This window comes from Vicugna pacos, chromosome 22, assembly GCF_048564905.1.
Source record: "Vicugna pacos chromosome 22, VicPac4, whole genome shotgun sequence".
NCBI lineage: Eukaryota > Metazoa > Chordata > Mammalia > Artiodactyla > Camelidae > Vicugna > Vicugna pacos.
In genome coordinates this window covers 26,930,479-26,950,715 of record NC_133008.1, presented here as the reverse complement: position 1 = coordinate 26,950,715, position 20,237 = coordinate 26,930,479, and the positions used below count along the sequence as shown (strand labels likewise).

The 20,237-nt window shown below is 53.8% G+C and overlaps 2 protein-coding genes across 7 annotated transcripts; both read left to right on the top strand.

Annotated features, from left to right (window-relative positions):
- The first annotated feature begins 5,340 nt into the window (after positions 1-5,340).
- On the top strand, positions 5,341-8,965 carry ACP5 (acid phosphatase 5, tartrate resistant). 2 transcript variants are annotated; one of them, XM_072947013.1, is made up of 7 exons: positions 5,341-5,557; positions 5,649-5,742; positions 6,607-6,692; positions 6,915-7,211; positions 7,421-7,548; positions 7,682-8,027; positions 8,382-8,965. In XM_072947013.1, the coding sequence occupies exons 4-7, from the start codon at positions 6,915-6,917 to the stop codon at positions 8,658-8,660; spliced, it is 1,050 nt and encodes a 349-aa protein (XP_072803114.1). In that variant the 5' UTR covers positions 5,341-5,557; positions 5,649-5,742; positions 6,607-6,692; the 3' UTR covers positions 8,661-8,965. The 2 variants fall into 2 exon arrangements, with proteins under 2 accessions (XP_072803114.1, XP_072803115.1); XM_072947014.1 differs by lacking the exon at positions 5,649-5,742.
- A 5,739-nt stretch (positions 8,966-14,704) lies between these two features.
- ELOF1 (elongation factor 1) lies at positions 14,705-17,392 on the top strand. 5 transcript variants are annotated; one of them, XM_006206312.4, is made up of 4 exons: positions 14,705-14,823; positions 16,134-16,267; positions 16,432-16,502; positions 16,770-17,392. In XM_006206312.4, exons 2-4 carry the CDS (start codon positions 16,152-16,154, stop codon positions 16,832-16,834), a joined length of 252 nt encoding a protein of 83 aa, XP_006206374.1. In that variant the 5' UTR covers positions 14,705-14,823; positions 16,134-16,151; the 3' UTR covers positions 16,835-17,392. The 5 variants fall into 5 exon arrangements, with proteins under 5 accessions (XP_006206374.1, XP_015096454.1, XP_072803111.1 ...); XM_015240968.3 differs by having other exon boundaries at positions 16,765-17,392; XM_072947010.1 differs by lacking the exon at positions 14,705-14,823 and adding an exon at positions 14,835-14,888.
- The last annotated feature ends 2,845 nt before the right edge of the window (positions 17,393-20,237 follow it).

The following is a 20,237-nucleotide window of genomic DNA, read 5'->3' as shown; positions in this document are numbered from 1 at the left end:
GTTGGCCGTCTTTGACATTTCTCAGCAATAGACACACCCCCTTTATTTCTTCTTCCGCCTTTCACTGTTCCAACTGGGTAATGTTAAAAGTGAGTGTTTTTATGGCACTTCTTAGGTGCTAGGCACTCCTTGGTACTTCTACATGGATTAACTTGTTCCGTACCCACAATCACCACAATCAGATCTCACATGTACCCTTACTGTTTCCATTTTAGAGATGAGCAGCCGAGGCCCAGAAAGGTTAAGATACGTGCTCTAGGTCACAGAGCTTTGCAAGCAGCAGAACCTGAGCTGCCTCCGGTTACTTTTATTTTTTGTTTTGAATCTTACAGGGGATGAGTAAGTTATTTCTTTCGTGGCTGTGGCTGGGGTTTATCAGAACTCACCCAGTGTGTGCTTAAGATTTGTACACATCATTGTATGTAAATTTCACATAAAAGAAAAGAACTGTAAACAAATGATGAACTCTCGTTAATGGTATGAGCACTGAAGTCCTGGCAGGGAAGTGTGCAGAGGTCTGCGACATACTGCAGTGGGCAAAAAGTAAGATGGGTGAGTGGATGGATGGATAGATATTAAAGCAAATATAGTCAATGTTAATGGCAGCATTCTAGGAGCAAGTATGTGGGTGTTCACTGTACAATTCTTTCAACTTTGCTGTGGGTTTGAAGTATTTCAGAATAAAATGCTGGGACCTCTGTCCTGAACTCCCCACAGGAAAACCTATCTTCTCCCATTCAGACAGGCAAGAGGCCCCTCAAACACAGTGCACCCACCCTTGAGTTTGTCCACTTCCCCATAAATGGTTCCGCTCCCTGAGTCTCTTCCTCGGGGCTGGGTTCTCATTCACCGGGCCTGAAAGCTAGGAGTTGCCAGAGATGCCTCCCCCTCACCGCTGAGTCCCAAGATTTACCTCAGGGTGACCAAGTGTCCTCCCAGTTTACCCCAGACTGAGAGGTGTCCTGGGACGTGGGGCTTTGTATGCTGAAATCAGGGATGTCTCAGGCAAACTGGGGTGAGTTGGCCCCCAACCTCTCACGTCTGCCTCTTAAACTTGTTCAGTTTATCCAAACTGCCACAGCTCTAGTCTATAATAATAATACACATAATGGTGATATGATTACAAACAGTGGCAGCTAACTTACAGCACGTGCTGGCCAAGTGCAAGGTCCTCTCCTGCGTGTTCCAGCTGTGGCAGGACTTCGGATGCACACGACCCTCTGTGCTGAACAACTGTCACATCACCTGTGTTAAAGATGAAGCAATAAGGCACAGAGAAGTAAAGGCCCTCGCCCATAGTCACACAGCTAAATAACAATGGAGGAGCTGAATCAGAACTCAGGCAGATGGTCGCGGAGCCCCATCGCTCAAACATCTTTGAAGAGCCCTCCTGCAGGGCTGATTCGACCATACCAGCCGCCGAGGGGTCCCCCTCACTGTAGGCTCCCCCTCCATCAACAATCAGCCGTGCTTCCATCAGAATTTGATAAAGAAATCAAGCAAGTAGGATGAGGAGGGGAAGGTATAGCTCAAGTGGTGGAGCACATGCTTAGCATGCACAAGGTCCTGGGTTCAATCCCCAGTACGTCCGTTAGCAAAAAATAATAAATTAATTAAAAATAAAAATAGATAAACAATAAGGTCCTACTGCTCAGCACAGGGAACTATATTCAATATCTTGTAATAACCTATAATGAAAAAGAATATGAAAAGGAATATGTATATATATGTATGACTGAACCATTATGCTGTACACCAGAAATTAACACAGCACTGTAAATCAACTAAGCCTCAATGAAAGATACAATGTGATAGGTAGCTATAGATACAGATAAACAGATGGCAGATGTAGGTAAATGGAGAGATACGCAGAAAAGTAGATACAAATAGAGACAGATGCTGAAGAGATCTGTTTGTGACTTGCTCTTTCCAGGCTGACCTTGTGAAAACACAGCTTGGACCCCACCCTCCAAACCTGTCACCCAGCCGATCAAGCCCACACTCCGTAGCTCCAGGCACCTGTCCCTGTGGCCCCTTTAGCTCCTGATTTCCCACCTCCTGCTACCGTCTGCCAGCCTCCCACCTCAGGTTCCCCTCACCCCAGGGCCCAACCTGGTGCACACCTCCCTTCACTGACCCGTGCTTGTCAGAAGTAAAGCTCAGCCCATACCCCCTTTTGACCCATCGAGTGCACATTGCTTGTCCACCCAGACCTGCTCTCATGGGAACTCCTGATGCAGGGTGGGGGCGGGGGGAGATACTTAACGGCAGTAGAGACTGGGGACTGGGTGATGGGGAGTATGTGCTAATTGAGTCAGGGTGTCAGGATGGTCTGAGCAAGTGACACTGAAGCCAAGTACTCAATGACAAGAAGGTGGTGGGGGAGGGGAGAGGGGGCCCGTGGAAGGAACTGCAAGCGCAAAGGTCCTGGGGTGGGAATGCGTTGTCCTTCATGTGACTGGCACACTGTGGCCCTGACATAAGATAGGTACAGACATTGACATAGCTCCAAAGTTGCGTCCTGGGCAGGTGATCAAAAACTATCATCACCTTTGGAACTGAAGCAAGCAGTAAAAACGCTGGGGAAATCAACTCAATGGATGAAGCTGGGAGGGTGCAGGGAAGCTGCACTTTCACACTGGAGGGAAGAGCACGTCAAAGGGCATCCCTCATTCCGTCCTTCCCTGACACGACTGACTGCAACAGTTCTTGTCTCTTCAGACCACGTCCAGGTGGGGAGATAGACTGAGAACAAGGTAAACAACGTTTGGTTCATCAGGCAGTGATAAGGGTTACAGCAGGATGAGAGGGAGTCAGGGTGAGGGTAGGAAGGGTGCTTTTGGGGTAAGTTAAAGGAACTTGAATTTGGCAGGGAGGGAGCCACGGGGATATCTGGAGAAGGAAGAGCCTTCTAGGAAGGTGGAGGAGCATGTGCCAAGGCCCTGAGGTCAGAGCAGCCCCTATTCCGGGAAGGTTGAGAAGGCCAGGGGAGTGGTGAGAGCTGGGGCAGAGGGAGGAGGGGAGGGCAGGGAGGAACTCAGCCGTGGGATTGACGTTGGTGTTGGGAAGCAAAGCAGGAGTGGAGGGGGAGGGAGGCTCCGAGCCAAATCCTGATCCACCTCCACAGAAAATCAGCAGAACAGGGCTCCCCTGAGTGGGTGGAAGAGTTTCCTCAGAACCCCCCCTCCCCCGAGAGAGCCAGCCAAGGATTCTCCAGTGTCAGCCCCCACTCCGCACAGAGGCTGATCTATTTTAATCCTAGGGGTGTGCTTTAGTACTTTTTGCTGTAAAAGATATGGGAAGTGTGAACACTTGAAAAAGTTAGAAAATGGTATCGGTAGCCTCTTTTTCAGAGGACAAAATGTGGGGAAAAATATGTATTACTGAACAGAGACTCTTCTGGCAGCCGAGGGTAATCGTTTTCCTTGCGCTTTTCAGTATTTTCTAACTTTTCTATTAAGAACTTGTAATGCAATAGGGTAATAAATAGTATAATTTGGTGTGATCTCAAAAAAAAAAATGCAGAGGAGGGGAGGGTATAGCTCGGAGGTAGTGCGTGCTTAGCAAGTTCTGGGTTCAATCTCCAGAACCTCCATTAAAAAAATAACAATAAATAAATAAACCTAATTACCGCCTCCCAATAAATAAGTAAATAAAACATTAAATTTTGTTTTAAAATACAGGAAGTGCAGAAGATAATCTCTAAAACGCCCCTGGACCCAGCATATGTTCCCATTGGGTCCTAATTGCTTCAGATAGATTTCTGCCCCTTTTTTTGTGAAAAGAAACAGTAGGGAATAAAGTTGAAGCCTCCATCTTGACCCCCCTCCTTGTCCCAGATCCCCAATCCCATTCCCCTCCCTGTCTCCGCAGGAAACAATCACTGCCCTGGGTCTGGAGTGAGGTCTTTCTTTCCTATGTTTATATTCAGATCACAGATACGTTAGGAGGAAGTTTGCAGTTATTCTTCTGGCAAAATAACAAACAGCACTTCTCAAGCAAAAATCCAAATAGTATATTAAGGTATAAAAACGGAGGGAGAATGCCCCAGCCCATCCCTAAAGAAGGGAAAGTAATTAATAGCTCGAATATAAATCTCACCAGCACCGTGGCCTCAGCAGAGCCAGGGTTTCCTGTCGGCCCTGTTCCCTACTGCGTCAGCCAGAACTGGGCATACAGTAGGTGCTCAGTACATGCTGAATAAAATTTTCAAAGTAAACTTGTTTCATTTTGGAATAAGTTTGGATCTGCAGAAAAATCACAAAAAATGGTGCTGAGAGTTTCAATATACTGGTTTCTCTTACGGCCAGCGTCCTTTAGAACCATGACACACTGGTAAGCACTGTGAAATTATGTCTGGGTTTTTTTTCATTATAATGGAGGTACTGGGGATTGAACCCATGACCCTGTGCATGCTAAGCGTGTGCTCTATCTCTGAGCTGTACCCACCCCACCCCTGAAATTATGTTACTACTCACAAAACTGCAGGCTTTATGTGGATGTCACCAGTTTTTCCGCAAGTGCCCAGGAGCCCACGTTCATTTTGTCCTCACCTTTCCCGGGTCTCCTCCAGTCTGAGACCGTGCCCCTAACTGGCTTTTTCATGGCTCATTTTTTGCAGAGTTCTGGTCAGGTGTTATGTAGACTATCCCTCGATTGGGGTGGCTCTGGCGCTTTCTTCATCATTAGCCTGTGGTTACCGGTGGCTGGGAAGAAACCCAGCAGGTGAGGGTCCCTCCGCACGACACCACCTCAGGGCCCCGTGTTACCAGTGAGGCACCACTAGGATGTTGACCTGGACCATTTGGTTAAGGTGGGGTCCCCCAGGCATCTCCAAGGGGCAGTTTTTGTCTTCTTCTTTCCCACACTTTATTCTTTGGATGAGAGTCACTTACTCTTCCTTATTCTTTCGAGTCCCACCCGCCTTCAGAAGGAGGCAGGAAGGGTTACGCCCCAGCTCCTGGAAGGACGTTGCAACTTCATTTGAAAAAGAAAAAAAAATCAACTTAAATTATTTATAATTCTAAGGAAGATCGGACTCTTCTGCCCTCACACCCATTTTAAAGACTGGAAAACTGAGGCTGAAGATGATGGACTTCCTCACTAGAGGGAGGGCCTGAGGCCCCACCCAGCGCGGCGATCTGGTGGGAGGACGGGGGCTGTGAGTGCCCCCAGGTGCGCAGGCAGGTGGGGACTCGGCCTGCGTAGGGGAACGGGGAGGAAATCCGGCCCCCAGCCACCCTCCCCGGCGGAGCTGGGGCCCAATCGGCGGGCCTGGGCCGCTCTGGGTGCGTTACCGGCGTTAGAGTGCTGCCTGCGCCCCGGAAGGCGTGGTGGCAGCGCGCGGTGGCCCAGCAGGATCCTGGGGCGCGGCACAGCCGGCCTGTTGGGCCAGGAGGCCAAGGGAACACCTGGGCCACCCCCGGGCCCGCGGGGCAGGGCGGGTGCGCTGCTGCCTCCTTAAAACCCGGCAGCCCAGACGGCGAGCGCCCCTCACTCCTGCAGCTCCGCTCCGGTGACCGCGCCTGGCCTTGACCCTGGGCCCCGCCGAGGGCAGGTGAGGCCACTGGGTGGCTATGGACGCGGGAGGCTGCCACCCGGAGGAGGGGTCTCCGCCTGCCCTCGTGACCCACTTCCTGTTTGTCAAGGCTCCGGGGCAGGAGGTACAAACAGCCAGCCTGTGTCCTCAGCTGTGGATGAGGGGCTGCCATCCGCTCTCGAAAGTGACAGTAGGGAGCCATCGTGAGTGTGCAAGGGACAACCAGGGCCAGGAGGAGGGAGGCAGGGAGGGGAGGGGCAGGTCACACAGGCCCCAAGTGCAGGGGCCCCACTGCCTGAGCTCTCACCCCTCTGCCCTCTGGGGATGAGGGTGTGAGGGTCAAAAGTCTGTGGTTACAGGGCCTGTCACCAGCTGCCTCCAGCCCGGGTTCCTCCTGCAGGAGTGGGGGTGGGGCGGAGGGGAGGATGTGGGCAGGACTTCCTGGAAAAGGGAGACCCTGCTGTCTGGGGGGTGGTGACCCTGGTACACACAGTCAGATGTTGTCAAACACACCTCACCCACCGCACACCAGACATACCACACAGCACAGACCCGCAACTCGACTCAGGCGCAAAACAGGGGCCCACAAGTCATCGTTCCCCCTCTAAACAGTTCCACCCAAGGATGCAGGGGAACATCACAGATATGCCACACGGGCCTTGGTGGCTTCGTGTACACAGCCACAGGGACACAGGGCCCCCAGGCACACAGCAGACATGTGACCGAGGCAGACACGCTTGGCTACACGCAGAAAACAGCTCAGACACACTCAGACACGGGCAGACACGTCCTCTGAGAACACAGCCACACAGGAGGCGCCCGGCTGGGGCACTCATATATATCTGCACACACAGCCTCCCCGGGGCCCACGACACAGACGCGCTCACGTCGGCAGACCCAGAGGCCGCGGGGGAGGCGCGGCTGTGCCCCTGGGCCAGGCCCCCCACCTCGAGTCCCGTGTCCAGCGCTGGGGAACTCCGAGGCTCACATGACCCGAGGGGAGGGCTTCTGGAACGGTTGGCGGAGAAACTGCATCATCCTCTCTAATGACCCATTTCCGCCCCCAGGGAATAAAGGCTGGGTGACCTGCCAGTTCTCCGGAGCTCACCTGCCTCTCTGAGCCCCCAGCTGACTGGCTCGTGCCTCCCCCAGGGTGAGTGCTGGGCCCCTGTGGCCACCCTCCCCCTGCCCCGCAGGCTGGACCCTGCCTGTCCGCTGACCCTCCCGGCCAGCTCTTGCCCTGAAATCCTCAGGGCATCAGGCCAGCCCTGCGGGGAGCTGTCTCCCCTTCTCAGAGCAGGGTGAGTGGGCTCTCGGGGGCCTGCTGCCCATGCCTCAGCCACAGTCCCCCAGATGCCTGTCTCTCCCCTCCCAGATGGACGTGCAGACGGTGCTGTTTATCCTGCAAGCCTCGCTGATGCTCCCACTGGTGCTCCCAGGGGCTTCCGGCACCAGAACCAACACTGGCACCGCCCCTGCCCCCGTCCTGCGCTTCGTGGCTGTGGGTGACTGGGGAGGGGTCCCCAATGCCCCGTTCTACACAGCCCGGGAAATGGCCAATGCCAAGGAAATTGCCAGGACCGTTCAGATCCTGGGTGCAGACTTCATCCTGTCCCTGGGGGACAACTTCTACTTCTCCGGAGTGCAGAATGCCAATGACAAGAGGTTCCAGGTGTGCGACACTGGAGTAGTGGGTGGTGGGGCGGGGCGTGGGGCGGGAAGGGGGAAGATGTGATCCACCTTTGGACATCGGAGAAGGCAGAGGGATGCTGACATTTGTAGGCACTCAGTGTCTCTCTGGTCCCCGGCCCCTGACTTGGTGGGAGCATCTAGGGGCTGCTTGAACTTGGGGTGGGGGCTGCCCTCCCCTGTCTGCTGCAGGAGACCTTTGAGGACGTGTTCTCTGCCTCCTCCCTCCGTAACGTGCCCTGGCACGTGCTGGCTGGCAACCACGACCACCTGGGGAACGTCTCAGCACAGATAGCCTACTCCAGGATCTCCAAGCGCTGGTGAGCCTGCCCCTCCCATGCCACCCCGTCCCCTGCAGCCTCGCCCAAGTGGACCATGAGACCCATCAGCCAGAGCTGATCCTGGGGCTTCTCTGCCCAAGATGGGCACCCACTGCCTCTGTCCCATCCACAGGAACTTCCCCAGCCCTTACTACCGCCTGCGCTTCAAGATCCCACGGTCCAATGTGTCCGTGGCCATCTTCATGCTGGACACGGTGACACTGTGTGGCAACTCGGATGACTTTGCCAGCCAGCAGCCTGAGAGGCCCCGCAACCTGGCCATGGCCCGCACACAGCTGGCCTGGCTCAAGAAGCAGCTGGCAGCGGCCAAGGAGGACTACGTGCTGGTGGCTGGCCACTACCCAGTGTGGTCCATCGCTGAGCATGGGCCCACCCACTGCCTGGTCAAGCAATTGCTGCCACTTCTGACCACACACAAGGTCACCGCCTACCTGTGTGGCCACGATCACAACCTGCAGGTGAGAGGCCAGAGGGTGGGGTGGGGGCCTGGTAAGGGGCCCCCAGCCTGGCCAATGTGCCACATGGGACAAAGGGGTCCTCCTCCCTCAAACTCTATGCTCTACCCAGGAAACAGCCCCAAATTCTCTTGCTCCCGGTTGCCAGTTGCCTCCTCAGTTCTCTACCTGCGCAGCAGGCTACACTCCCACAGGAGGGGAAACCGGCCCCGGGGGATTATTTATGTTTCTTGTTTACGGTGACTCTGCGGGCAGGGACAGCCCTGACCCTGGGCTCCAGACGGCTGTGTACCAAACCCACGGGCAACCTCACCGAGGGTCTGGGGGCTCCGCTGACCCTGAGTTCTCTGCCCACAGTACCTTCAGGATGAGAATGGCATGGGCTTCGTGCTGAGCGGGGCTGGGAACTTCATGGACCCCTCAAAAAAACACCTGCGCAAGGTCCCCAATGGCTACCTGCGCTTCCACTACGGGGCTGAGAACTCGCTGGGTGGCTTCGCCTACGTGGAGATCAGCCCCAAGGAGATGAGTATCACGTACATCGAAGCCTCGGGCAAGTCTCTCTTCAAGACCAAGCTGCCAAGGCGAGCCAGATCTCAGCACCAGAACCAACGGGGGCGCCACGCTGTGGCCTGAGTTCGAAGTGCCTCCCTGCTGGGATCCCCACCAGTGGGCAGGCTTTCTCAGGGGCATGTGGTGCTATGGCAGAGCAAGAAGGAGAAGGACAGGTGAGGCACGGTGGTGCCACATGGCCCTTGTGACAAGGATGCCTGCATATGTGAAAGAAGTGTGGACGCTTGTACCCGCCAGAGCGCCAGGCCCCATGGCCCTGTTCGCCCAGCCTGAGTTCCAGGCAATGGGGGGCAGGGAGGGAAAGCTCTCTCCCAGATCAGGCATCCTTCTGTCACTGCCGAATAGTCAATAAAAAAAAATAGTTGCAAAGGCTGAATGTGTGTCATGAGTGTCCCTTTCCCCACCTCACTGGTGAGATGCATCACCTGGGTTTGAAAGGGTTAAGGGGCCCCAGCTTGCTGGTCTGCACCGCCGTCTCTCAGCCCCATCCATAACCGACTGGCCTCATACATGGATGTGATTTTAAGTAAAGACCAAACAGAGGGGTGGGGAGTAGGTCAGTGGTAGAGTGCATGCTCAGCATGCCCAAAGTCCTGGGTTCAATCCCCAGTATTTCCATTAAAAGAAAGAAAGAAAGAAAGAAGGGTGCAACAGGAAGCCAGCCTTCCTCCGCCACACCTGCCTGCCTCCCTGAGGGCAACAATCATCAAGTTCTTTCCTTTTATAATAAAAACACCTGCCTTTTTTCAACAAGGCATCCTGAAATATAAACAGTTCTGCACGCGTTCTACTTAACCACCCCTTGATGGTTGACATCAGAACATTCATTTTTGTTCATTTCGATATGGAATCGGGGATATTTATATGGTTCAAAAATCTAAACTTTGTAGAAAAGTATGATCTCTCAGCCCCACCCGGTCCACCTCTCCTCTCCGGAGAGGAAACAGCTTTTTATAAATGCTTCATGTTTCCCTCCAGGATTTCTCTGTGCAGATGAAAGCAAACGTGAACTTTTTTCCTCCGCTTTCCTACTGATCTGCCTTTTGCTTTTCTTTCTTTTTGTTTTTCTTTTCCATACCATCTTTATCAAGGTACAGTTGATATATTTTAAGTGTGCAGCTCAGTAAGTTGTGACCCACCACCACAGTCAAGATACAAGCACGTTCCTCACCCGCCCAAATGTTCTCTTTTGCAATTTGCTGTTTCTGCCTGTGGTACCTGGACATCTGCCCATCTGCCCTCGGGGGTGCTTCTTCCTGCAGCTACAGAGGCCCCACTGTGTGCCTGTCCCCCCTGTCTACCTAAACAGCCACCTCCCGAGGGTCACCTGGATTGCTTCCAATACCTTTGCTATCCTCAGACAATGCTGCTACATGCGACCCCGCACACTTGCTTCCTGCCTGAGCAGATACGTTTGGAAGATAAACAAGATACGGTCCCCAGAGCTGGACTGCTGTTTGACAGCCCCGGAGTTTCTGTCTTATGTCACCAGCTCCCCTCTGGGACCTGCCAAAATCTTTTCCCCTCTTTTCCTCTTACCAACAGAGCTGCAGCGGACACCCCTGGACCCATGCTTTTGTACATCTGTGCAAGTTTGTACGTGGGAAAACTTCCAGAAGCAGGATTATTTCAGGGCCTGCTTCTGCTGAGGAATGCTACAAACAGACTGCTCACCCTGAGCTGAAAGCTGCAGAGAAACCCAGTTCCCCCCTGGGCTTCTGAGTTGACTAACACCACCACAAACAGCCTGAGCCAGCCAGGCGGCAGGGACCGCACCCTTGGCCCCACCCTCAACAGCCACTGTGACTGCTACCAGCCAGGGCCCCAACTATTTGGCTCCCCCTGCCAACCCAGCTGAATGACATGAAACAGCAACCTGGACAAAATACGTGAGGTTACTGAGTTCTGGGCAATGGTGGGGTGGGAGGGTAGGGGAGCAGGGAGGCGGGGCTGGAGAGCTCTCTCCTGAATCAAGCATCCGTCATTGCCAAATAGTTCATAAGAGAATAGTTGCAAAGGCTGAAGGTGTGTCATAGCGTCCCTTGCCTCACCTCTCTAGGGAGAGGAACTTGGTGGAAGTGGCCCCTTTCCTTTGCTACTTTGTAGCCATCAATACAGCTAAACTCTTTACAAGGTACATGTGTTACTGTTAAAATTAAACAAAGTTAACTTACCAAAATTTACCTTGAGTTCCTTCCAGCTGACATCACTACCAGCCAAGCTCTGTGCCAAAAAAAAAAACAAAAACAAAGAAAAAAACCGTCACTTCTAAACCTGGCCTATCAAGAAAAGGCCAGCATCATCCTGGCTTCTCAGAGGACATCACAGAAGCTCCACAGATCAAGTCAGGTGCCCAAAGGCATGCCCAGGAGGTGGCAGACCCTCAGTCACCCATAACCACAATAGTCAAGGCAGCTCACAGTCGCCCTGCCACTTCCCACTGACTCAGAGGCTCCAGGTAGGCAGGGGGCTGAATCAGAGTTCAGCCCAGTGTCCCTGTTTGCCAAGCGTGGAATTAGCCCAACATTCCTGTTCACAGGGCCCAGAGAGTGGAAAGGAGAAGTGACACATCCAAGCTAACACAGGAGCAAGTGGCAGGGAGGGGACTGGGCCCCTCCTCTGCAATGACCAAGGACTTTTACCAAGCACCAAGGACCAAGTCCTGTGCCAACCCAGGAGCACCAAAAGGAATAAGGCAGGGTGGACACACAGGCCCCCAGAGAGGGCTTCCATCCAGCTCAGGGACGTCCACCCGCACACGGCCGTTGTTAGAAATGCCTTGTAAAGTACAGGGAGTAAGATGGCAGAATTCCTTAAGACTAGTCGCAGAGTCTCGTCTGTTCTCACTTTTCCCGGGCAACTGCATCTGACTCAATCATCATGGATAAAATCATCTCCCCCCTCCACTCAGCCCAGGTGCTGGGCTGACCAGGGCACCCTCATCCCGCCAGCAGGTTGTCGCTGGAGTGTCAGGCCACACCCACCCCTCAACAGCCTGGGAGGCCAGGAATCATGAATAGCGAGGTCAGAAACCTGCTTTACCAAAGAGCAAAATGCACTGTCATCAAAACAGCATGACACTGGCTCTGGGAAAACATCCAGAAGTAGTCCAGAAACAAACTCAAGAACACATGAGCACATGATGTAGGTTAAGGTGGCACCGCAGCGTCATGGACAGATGCTATCTGCCTCGTGGATTTACCTAGAACAAGACAGTCTGAACCTTACTTCAGACTGTATACAAAAACGAATTCCGGGGGGGAGGGCATAGCTCAAGTGGTAAAGCGCATGCTTAGTGTGCATGAGGTCCTGGGTTCAATCCCCAGTACCTCTGTTATAAAAAGAATTATATAAATAAACCTAATTACCCCTTCCAAAACAATGAATTCCAGGGGAATCACATATTTCAGCATAAAAATAAAATACAAAAGATGAAAACGAACACAAAGATCTGAATGAGATAGTTCATAGGAGCTTTATTCATAATTGGCCCAAACTGGAAACAACCCAAATGTCCATCAATGGGCGAAAAGATAAATTGTGATCTAGCTATACAACCGAGTACAACTCAGTGATGAAAAGGAACAACTGCTGATAAGTACGACATGGGTGTGCCTCAGACGTACTAAACTGAGTAAAAGAAGACAAACTCAAAAGCCTCCATACCGTGATTGTTTTTGTGACTTCCTCAAAAACTGCAAAGCGTTAGGAACTGAAAACAGATCAGCTGCTGTCAAGGGCTGGGGGTTGGGTAGGAACTGACTACAAAGAGATATAAGAAACTTCTTGGGGAGGGGATGGAAACATTCACTATCTTGATTGTGGTGATGATTTCACGGGTGTATGTAAATAGCAAAACATGCAGTTTACTGTCTAACAATGATATCACAATAAAGATGTCAGGGAAAGGAGGAAGAAAGGGAAGGAGGGAGAGAGAGAGAGAAGAAAGGAAAAGGGAAAGAAAAGAAAGAAAAAAACAGCAAAACTGGCAATCATGAGTGAATATAGAATTGTCCATATACACTGTGGCAGAGTCACACAACAGTTCCCTGTATGTGTGTTGACTGCTAAGTGGAAACAGCAAGTTACAAAGTAACATGTGTAGCATGCTCCCAACCTGAGTGTATCCAGGTTTGCACAAGCAGGGGAGAGAGGGTCCTCCAGAGAGGCACTTCCAAAGGTTACACTTGGCCGTTTCAAGACTAACACTGCCCTCTAGAGGACTTGTTGGAGACAGATTTATTGCAAATAATCTCATTACAAGTCGTTTTCCTAAACACTCTAATGAAACAGCTCTTATCAAGATCTCCAGGGACCAAACACTTGCCAAAGTCAACAAGTCAATTCTCTTTTCTCATCTGACTCAAACTCAGCAACAGGTGACACAGCTGATCACTCTGGCCATCTTGAAACATCTTCTGGAGGCTTCTAGGAGAGGACAACTCACTTCTTTCTTGTCCTACCTCACTGGGTGGGCCCACTCTCCTGCTGGCTCCTCTTCCTCCTCACCTCTAAGGTTGGGGAGCCCTTGGTCTCCTTCTTAGCCCCCTTCTTTTGCTGTTTTGCCCCTCACCCCCAAAACCATGTGAACTCCTCTGGATACCCCCCGTATAAAATGACGCTCAAAATCACTCCAGATCCTTCTGAGATCCTGACTCTAGTTCCAATTGTTCCATATGCTTGTCTCAAACCTATCACAGCCAAACACAACCCTTGACCGCTCCTCCAAATCACCTCCCTTAAGATTTCCTCATCTAAGTAAGAAGCAGCACCCAGGGTCTCCAGACTTTTAAGAGTCACCCCTGCCTCTCCTCTCTCCTTCACTCCCTCATAAATTCTATAGGTGCTACTTCTGTCTGTGTAATTCCTACTCAGGCTTTGGGCTTCGTCCTGAGCATCAGGCTCCCAGAGGAGCCTTCCCTAACTTCTCAGACTGGTTTGGCAACCCCCTCCACCATAATCTGCTCTGAGATCCAAATGCATTCCTCTGTTGCACTGAACAATGTAGCAACTGATCCTTTATGTTTAAGGCCTCTTCACTACTTCGTGGGAATTGCCGAGCCTTGTTGGAGCCCTCACCTAGCCCCTACCTGCCTATCCAACCTCGTGTGAATGAAAAATGTTGCCCGCCATCTAAACAAAGTATGTTGCAGCCATCAAGCCACTACAGCCGGCGCCTGGCGGTGAGCACTGAGACAACTCAGGGTGGAGACAAACGAGCTGCCCTCAGCCCTCAGCCACAGCAGCCACCCCCAACGGTTCACCCAGAAGGGACTCAGGATGGGACAAAGAACAGGATACTGACCCTAGAGAGCTAAGGTGCTTATCAAAGGAATGATTTCAGTGACCCTAGACCCTTGCACCTCCCCTCCATAGAAATATGCAAAATTCCTTAACTTGAGATGTCTGGTTTTCTTTTGGGGGAGGGGTTCTTTAACTAACAGTAATCTTTTGATATTCTGACTATCTGGTCTCTGTTGCAAAATCTGTATATCCTGGCTCCTCTCTTACCTCTTCGGAGCACTCAGAGCTATTCTGAGAGGCTGCCACCCAGCCTTTAAGTCCTCAGAAAGTCTGCCTAATAAAATATAATTCTCAACTTTGAGGTTGTGCTTTTTTTTTCAATCTACGTGTATGGTAACTTCGAGCCCTCAAAGTGTGGTCCAGGGACCAAAGCATGGACGTCACTGGGGAGCCAATCAGAAAGGCAGACTTCCAGGCCCCACTCCTGTCCTAATAAACCAGAACCTAAATTGTAATAATATCTGCAGGTTCTTGTTAAAATTTGAGAAGAGCGTCTTAGAAGCTTCCCCCTCACTCGGATTCCGCCACACCTGTATTTGCAATTCCTCCGCACTGAGATATGTGTGTTCCCCGTCGGGGTGACCCAGGTGAGCTGCCAGGGGCTGGGATTTGAACAGAGACAGAAGAGAAGCGAATATGCTGCAGCCAAGGGAGGGGCTGCCTTTCCAGTGCTGCTAAGCCCCGGTCCACCACCCCCGAAAGGCGGGAAAGCCACCACCGGAGCTCGCCGGAAGCGCCTGGGAAGCGAGTACGCATGTGCGCAGAGAAGATGCTGGAGGGGGCGGTCCCTACTCCCTGGGCGGTCCCGGCTGCCGGTTGGCGAGACGGAAGGAGAGGGGAGGGATTTCCGCCTCCGCCAAGAATCGGAAGTCACTGTCTCCCGGGTGAACGAGGCAGTCGCTACGAGGATCGGCAAGTGCAGGTGAGGGTTCGCGCGGGCAAGCGTTGGGGCTGAGAGGGGTCGATCGCTCTACGACTCCAGGACGGGTGCTCACGGGGTCCTGGGGGAGGCGCCGAGGGACCAGGGCTTGGGGGGCGGCCCGTCGGGGAGCTTGCCTCCGGGAGGTCCCAGCCCGCTAAGCGCGGCTGCTCGGAGGCCTGGCTCCTACGGGCGGCCAGCGAGAGGCGACGCCGAAGCCTCAGTGAGTCTGGAGCGACCAGCTCACCCGCCGCCTCTTGAGTCACGGCAGGGTCGGTGGCTGAGCCCTCTTCCAGCCCCCCTTGGCGCACTTGGACTTAGATCTCCACAAAAGTGCATCCCGAAGTCCCCGGAGCTTTATGTGCAGGCCAGACCCGTTTTCTGGAATGTAGTTGTGGGTGCTGTGGTCACTGGAAAAAACGAGAGGTTCTGGGGCTCATCTGTAGCTTCTGATCCCGGAGACTTCTTTGTGTATTCAACAGATAGTTACTGAGCACTTAGTGCATACCAGGCACTGTGCGTGCTGGGGATTCAGCAGTGGGCAAATCATGCTCGCACCCCAGCCCGCAGCACTGACATTCTAGTGGAGAAGTGGTCAGATGCTGGATGTATTTTAGAGATCGAACAGTAGGATTGGGGTGGGGTAAGGGGCGTGGGAGAGGGCCAGAGGAATCGAGGATGAGTCCAAGGTTTTTGGAACTTTCTCTCTGCTGAGCTGAGGAAGACTGCGGGAGAGCAGGTTGGGGTGTTTGGAGCTTGGTTCTGGACAGGTTACCTTTAAACGCTTGTTAGCATCGGAAGAAGTGTGGCTGAGGCAGGTAGTCAGGGGAGTCTGCGGTTCAGAGGTGACAAAAGTGTAGAGGAGGCTTGTGAAGCCCTGACACTGGGTGAGCTCTCTGTGGAGATGAATGGAGATGGAGCAGCGAGGGACCCAAAGATTGAGTTTGTGGCCTCTCGTGATGTGGGGGTGGGGGTGGGATCACAGCAGCAAAGACTGAGGAGCTGCCATTGAGGAGGGGGTGGGAGAGTGCAGGGCCCTGAGAGCCTTGTGAGAAGGGTGGGAGGAGGAACTAGGGTGTCCAGTGCCCCTAGGAGTGGGGACTGCCCCTTGGGGTGGACAGCATGGCGGGGGGATCTGTGTGGAGAGAATGGGAAATGGGAGGGAAAGCCCCTGGGATCCTCAGGGCCCTGTGCCAGTCCTCCCTTCACCACAGGCCAGCCAGGCGTGCTTGCCAGCCTGATTCCTAGAGAGTCGATCTAGAGGGCTGCGTGGGTCCCATGAGTCACTGAATTCTGCCACCTTCCTTCCACAGGTTTGCCCTCCTGCAGACATGGGGCGTAGAAAGTCAAAACGGAAGCCACCCCCCAAGAAGAAGATGACAGGCACCCTAGAGACCCAGTTCACCTGCCCCTTCTGCAACCACGAGAAGTCTTGTGATGTGAAAATGTGAGTGGGGACAGGGGCCTCCCCTCTTCTTCCTCAGTCAGGAGGCAGCTTCCCCATTCCCACCATCCTCCATCTCCTCCAGCCTTCCTGATTGGGGGGTGGGGTCATCACCCACCAACACAGGCCTTCTCATTCACTAGTCCTTCTGTCTCCTCCCACTCCAGGGATCGGGCCCGCAACACTGGTGTCATCTCCTGTACCGTGTGCCTAGAGGAATTCCAGACGCCCATCACTTGTATCCTTGGGAAACCAGGCTTTTTCCAGGGGGTGAGGGTGGGGCGGTCAGGGCTGCCCTGCCCAGAGTGGGCTGCTCAAGGACACCCAGCCCTCCTAGGTGCCCTGGTGCAGGGCTGTGGCCACAGAGAGGAATCAGAGCCACCTGCTGACTTACGTGGGGTGACAGGGTGCAGGGCAAGGGGCTGACAAACACTTGTGTGAACAACAGAGTATGTATAAGAAAGGGGTCCAGCGCTACCAGTTGCCCTTGACCTAAGCGGCTCAGATCTATCAGAACCAGTGGATGTATACAGCGATTGGATAGATGCCTGTGAGGCAGCCAATCAGTAGCAACGCAGAAGACCCACCCCCCTTGGCAGCCCCGCCTGCTGGGTACCAATCCAGAGACATTCCAGGGTTGGGGTGTGGGTCCAGGGCCTTTGCAGCCCTTTGTGTGTGTGGAATGGGTGTGAATGTGAGTGTGTATGGCTGCAGGTGTGGCTGTGGGGGTGTCCTCGCGGGCACGGGGTGGAGTTGAAGGGTTGCTGGGCCCCAAGGGCCTGAACTGCCTCTCTCAGCTCTCAAAGCCTTTGACTGGCTCCCTCTTCTGGCGCCTGGCTCCTCTGGGGCCCTGGTCAGGACATCCCAGGCGAGGGCAGGCTCGGCTGAGGCTGCCTCAGGACTCTCCAGCCTCCTCACCCATGTCACCAGCACTTGTCCATGTGAACTGGACTGCCCACCCTCCTTCCTTGCCCTCCAAGGCCTTGGGCCTGCGGTTCCAGCCACAGTCCCAGGGGCCCCCTGGCAGGGTGGCCCGATTTCATGTTTGGTTGCTGTTGTAGTGGAGGGGGGGCTGGGTTGGAGACAGCTGTCAGTCACAAGCCCTTAAATAAAGCAGCCAATGCAAAACTCTTGGCTTTCTGATTTCCTAGGCTCTGGGTCAGCCCCAGGGGCTCAATGAGGAAAAGGGGGAGGCTCAGGCATTCCAAGGTGGCCTAGCAGGCTGGTAGAAGTGGAGTTTGGTCAGTCCTTCCAACTGTCCAATGTTTGGTCCGCTCTGCAGGCATTGGGGGTGAAACCAGGGAAACGGGTCTAATGGTGTGGGGGTGGGGTGGTCAGCCTGAAGGGGGTAAGGCTCAAGGGCCACCTTCTACCCTAGACTGTTCTTGAACCCAGGAGGCCTGGCTTCATAGCCTGGGGGTCTCACTTCCTCATGAGTGCAGGGTCCAGGCTGAGGGAACAGCTCTTGGCTTCCTGGGGGCTGTGGGGAGGACTGGAGGAGTCTGGGGTAGTGAAAGGGGCCTTTTTCCTAGGGTGGTGAGGAGTCTTGGAAGGCTGGAAGTGGGGCCTGAGGCACGCTCGTGGTGTAATATTGGTCTTTGTGCACCCCCCCACACACACACCCTCTCCCTGAGTTCCTGGCACAAAGCTCCTAAAACCTTGGAATTTCCTGAGCAACCTGGAGTATCTTTTGTCATTCATAAAGAGCCCCTCTGATCACTCCTGAGGTTATGCTAATGAGGTGATTTAGGGTCGGGCTGGTCACTGGAAAGGGATTATTAAAATCTCAGAGGCACCGGCCAACCCTGGGAAGGGGGAGGGGGTGCTGCAGATTAAGCTGCTGTGAAAACAAAATCTGATGAGCTTCGGCGTTAAACGCAGAGACCCTGGGACACTTGGAGAGGGCAGGGGTGGGCCACACCCCTCCGCCTCACCTCGCCCCACACACCTTCCACCCGGCCGAGTTAGGTCCTTTTGTAATAAGCCACTAATCTAATTAGTAAAATGTTTCTCCAGCTTCTTTGAGCTACTCTAGTAAATTAACCAAATCTGAGGAGGGGGTCATGGGAACCACCCATCTACAGCCGGTTGGTCCGAAGCACAGGTAACAACCTGGACTTGTGATTGGCGGCTGGAGTGGGGAGGGGCTGTCTTGAATTTAACCCTTATCCTGTGGGATCTGGTGTTCTGTCCAGGCAGATAGTGTTAGAACTGAGTTAACTGTGGTGGTGTTGGAAAAAACCCATCTGAATATGGCTGGTGGTGAGCACCTGGCTACCCCCATGACCCCCTCAGATGGCCTTGTGGTGTGGGTATTCTGACGCTCTGGCAGCCTAGGGCAGGTCCAACTCCTCTGTCTGGCCTCATGAGCCCTGGCAGCAAGTCACTGTGCTTTGGATTCCTCGTTGGTACAGCGGGAAGGATGATGGAACCTTTCCAGGGAGCCTATTCATGATTCCTGGCATGATTCGAGCAGACTTGGACCCACTAGGGCAGTGAGGGATTCGAACAGCCAAAGAAGATGCTGAGCTAGCCTACAGCCCTGTCCACCAGGTCCAGCCACTGGGTCTGCCATGTGTCCCCAAAGTCCCACTCTGCCCTGACATGACCCTCCCTGGGACTCCCACCTCCTCCCTCCAAGGCCCCAGGTGGGGTCACCTGGCCAAGGCAGGACCCAGCAGACATGGATAGAAGGTGGACAGGTGCCTACTTCTGGGATGAGGGGTGTGCCCTCTGGGATCCAGGGAAAGGGGGCTTGTTCTGCCATCCAGGGCCCTCCCCCTCAGCCTCACAGGCCAAGTGCTAATATGGTGCTGTTTTCCCGAGGAGGCAGGGCCCTGGGCCAGGCATGAATCCTCCTTAGCATAGCTTCCCCTTGCTGGCCCTCGGGGAGCAGGACTCCGGGAAGCCAGGCCAAGAGTGCCTAGAATCCAGTTAATGAGGCCCCTGGGTGCTGTGTGCAGCTATGCACGTGGGTCCACTGATCTCTGTCTCTCTGGGTCCCCAGGTTCCATCCTCACCCCCTGCCCTGGGGAGGAGAGGGAAGAAGACTGTGCCCACAGTACGGCTGCAGTGGAACCCTGGTAGTTGGTGGCTTCGGGGCCCCTCTGAAATATGGAGAGGTTGGGGCCTTGTCCAGACTTCTAGGGTCCAGGGCTGGCAGGCCAGGCTTGGACAGCAGCCCTAAGAAGAGGGCAGAGAGTGAGCCAGTGGCACGGGCCAGCTGCACCCTGCGGTCAGCTACTTAACAGTTCTGTGCCAGCTGGTAACGGGCCATTGCCCTGGGCACCCAAAGTGCCCATCCTCCCCCAATGCTCTGTGTACTCCCACCTCCCCGCAGTCTCCTCCAGGGCTAAAGAGTCCCCCCGCCCACAGGGGCCTCCAGGCCTCGGCTTGTCCATTCTCACTGTCACAGCCAAATGTCATCCCGTCTGGAGGCATCATTTCATTCAAGTTTCCTGAGACCCCACATGGTTCCAGGTCCTCATTTTTTTGATGGAAAAACAGGCCTAGGGAAGGGAAGCGACTTACCCAAGGTCACCCAGCTAGTGAGCTGCAGTATTGTGATTCACATCCCATCCAGCCTGGCCCAGGGCTTGGCCTCTTAACACAACCCACAGACCCCCAGGGAAGGCACGTGGGTACCAAGCACATGTGTGTGGATATTACTTGGGGGGCTTCTTGTCCTGGGGGAACACCCTTGTGAGGTGTATGCTATGTGTCTTGGGTAGGAGTATGTATTGCATGTGTGAGTGTGAGAGCGTGTGTGAGGATTCTGTGTGTGAGTGAGTGGGGTGTCTGTCCTGGGTCCAGAGACTGGCTGTGAGCTCTGTGTGTGCATCTTAGGGTGCAGTGAGTGTGTGTCCCCGGGCAGATGTGTGTGCGGGAGACAGAGTGTATCTGAACAGGGTTGTTGGCATGTGTGCAAGAGCCACGCAGGCTCTGGGGGACAGAGCAGCCCCAAGTCCTCGGC

Bases quoted from the DNA above. Each gene is read 5' to 3' on its own strand.
- ELOF1 (XM_006206312.4), top strand. From the start codon at position 16,152: ATGGGGCGTAGAAAGTCAAAACGGAAGCCACCCCCCAAGAAGAAGATG. The intron at 16,268-16,431 runs GTGAGTGGGGAC...CTCCCACTCCAG, and splicing joins AAGTCTTGTGATGTGAAAAT to GGATCGGGCCCGCAACACTG. The intron at 16,503-16,769 runs GTATCCTTGGGA...TAAGCGGCTCAG, and splicing joins ATTCCAGACGCCCATCACTT to ATCTATCAGAACCAGTGGAT.
- ACP5 (XM_072947014.1), top strand. From the start codon at position 6,915: ATGGACGTGCAGACGGTGCTGTTTATCCTGCAAGCCTCGCTGATGCTC. The intron at 7,212-7,420 runs GTGTGCGACACT...TGTCTGCTGCAG, and splicing joins CCAATGACAAGAGGTTCCAG to GAGACCTTTGAGGACGTGTT. The intron at 8,028-8,381 runs GTGAGAGGCCAG...CTCTGCCCACAG, and splicing joins GCCACGATCACAACCTGCAG to TACCTTCAGGATGAGAATGG.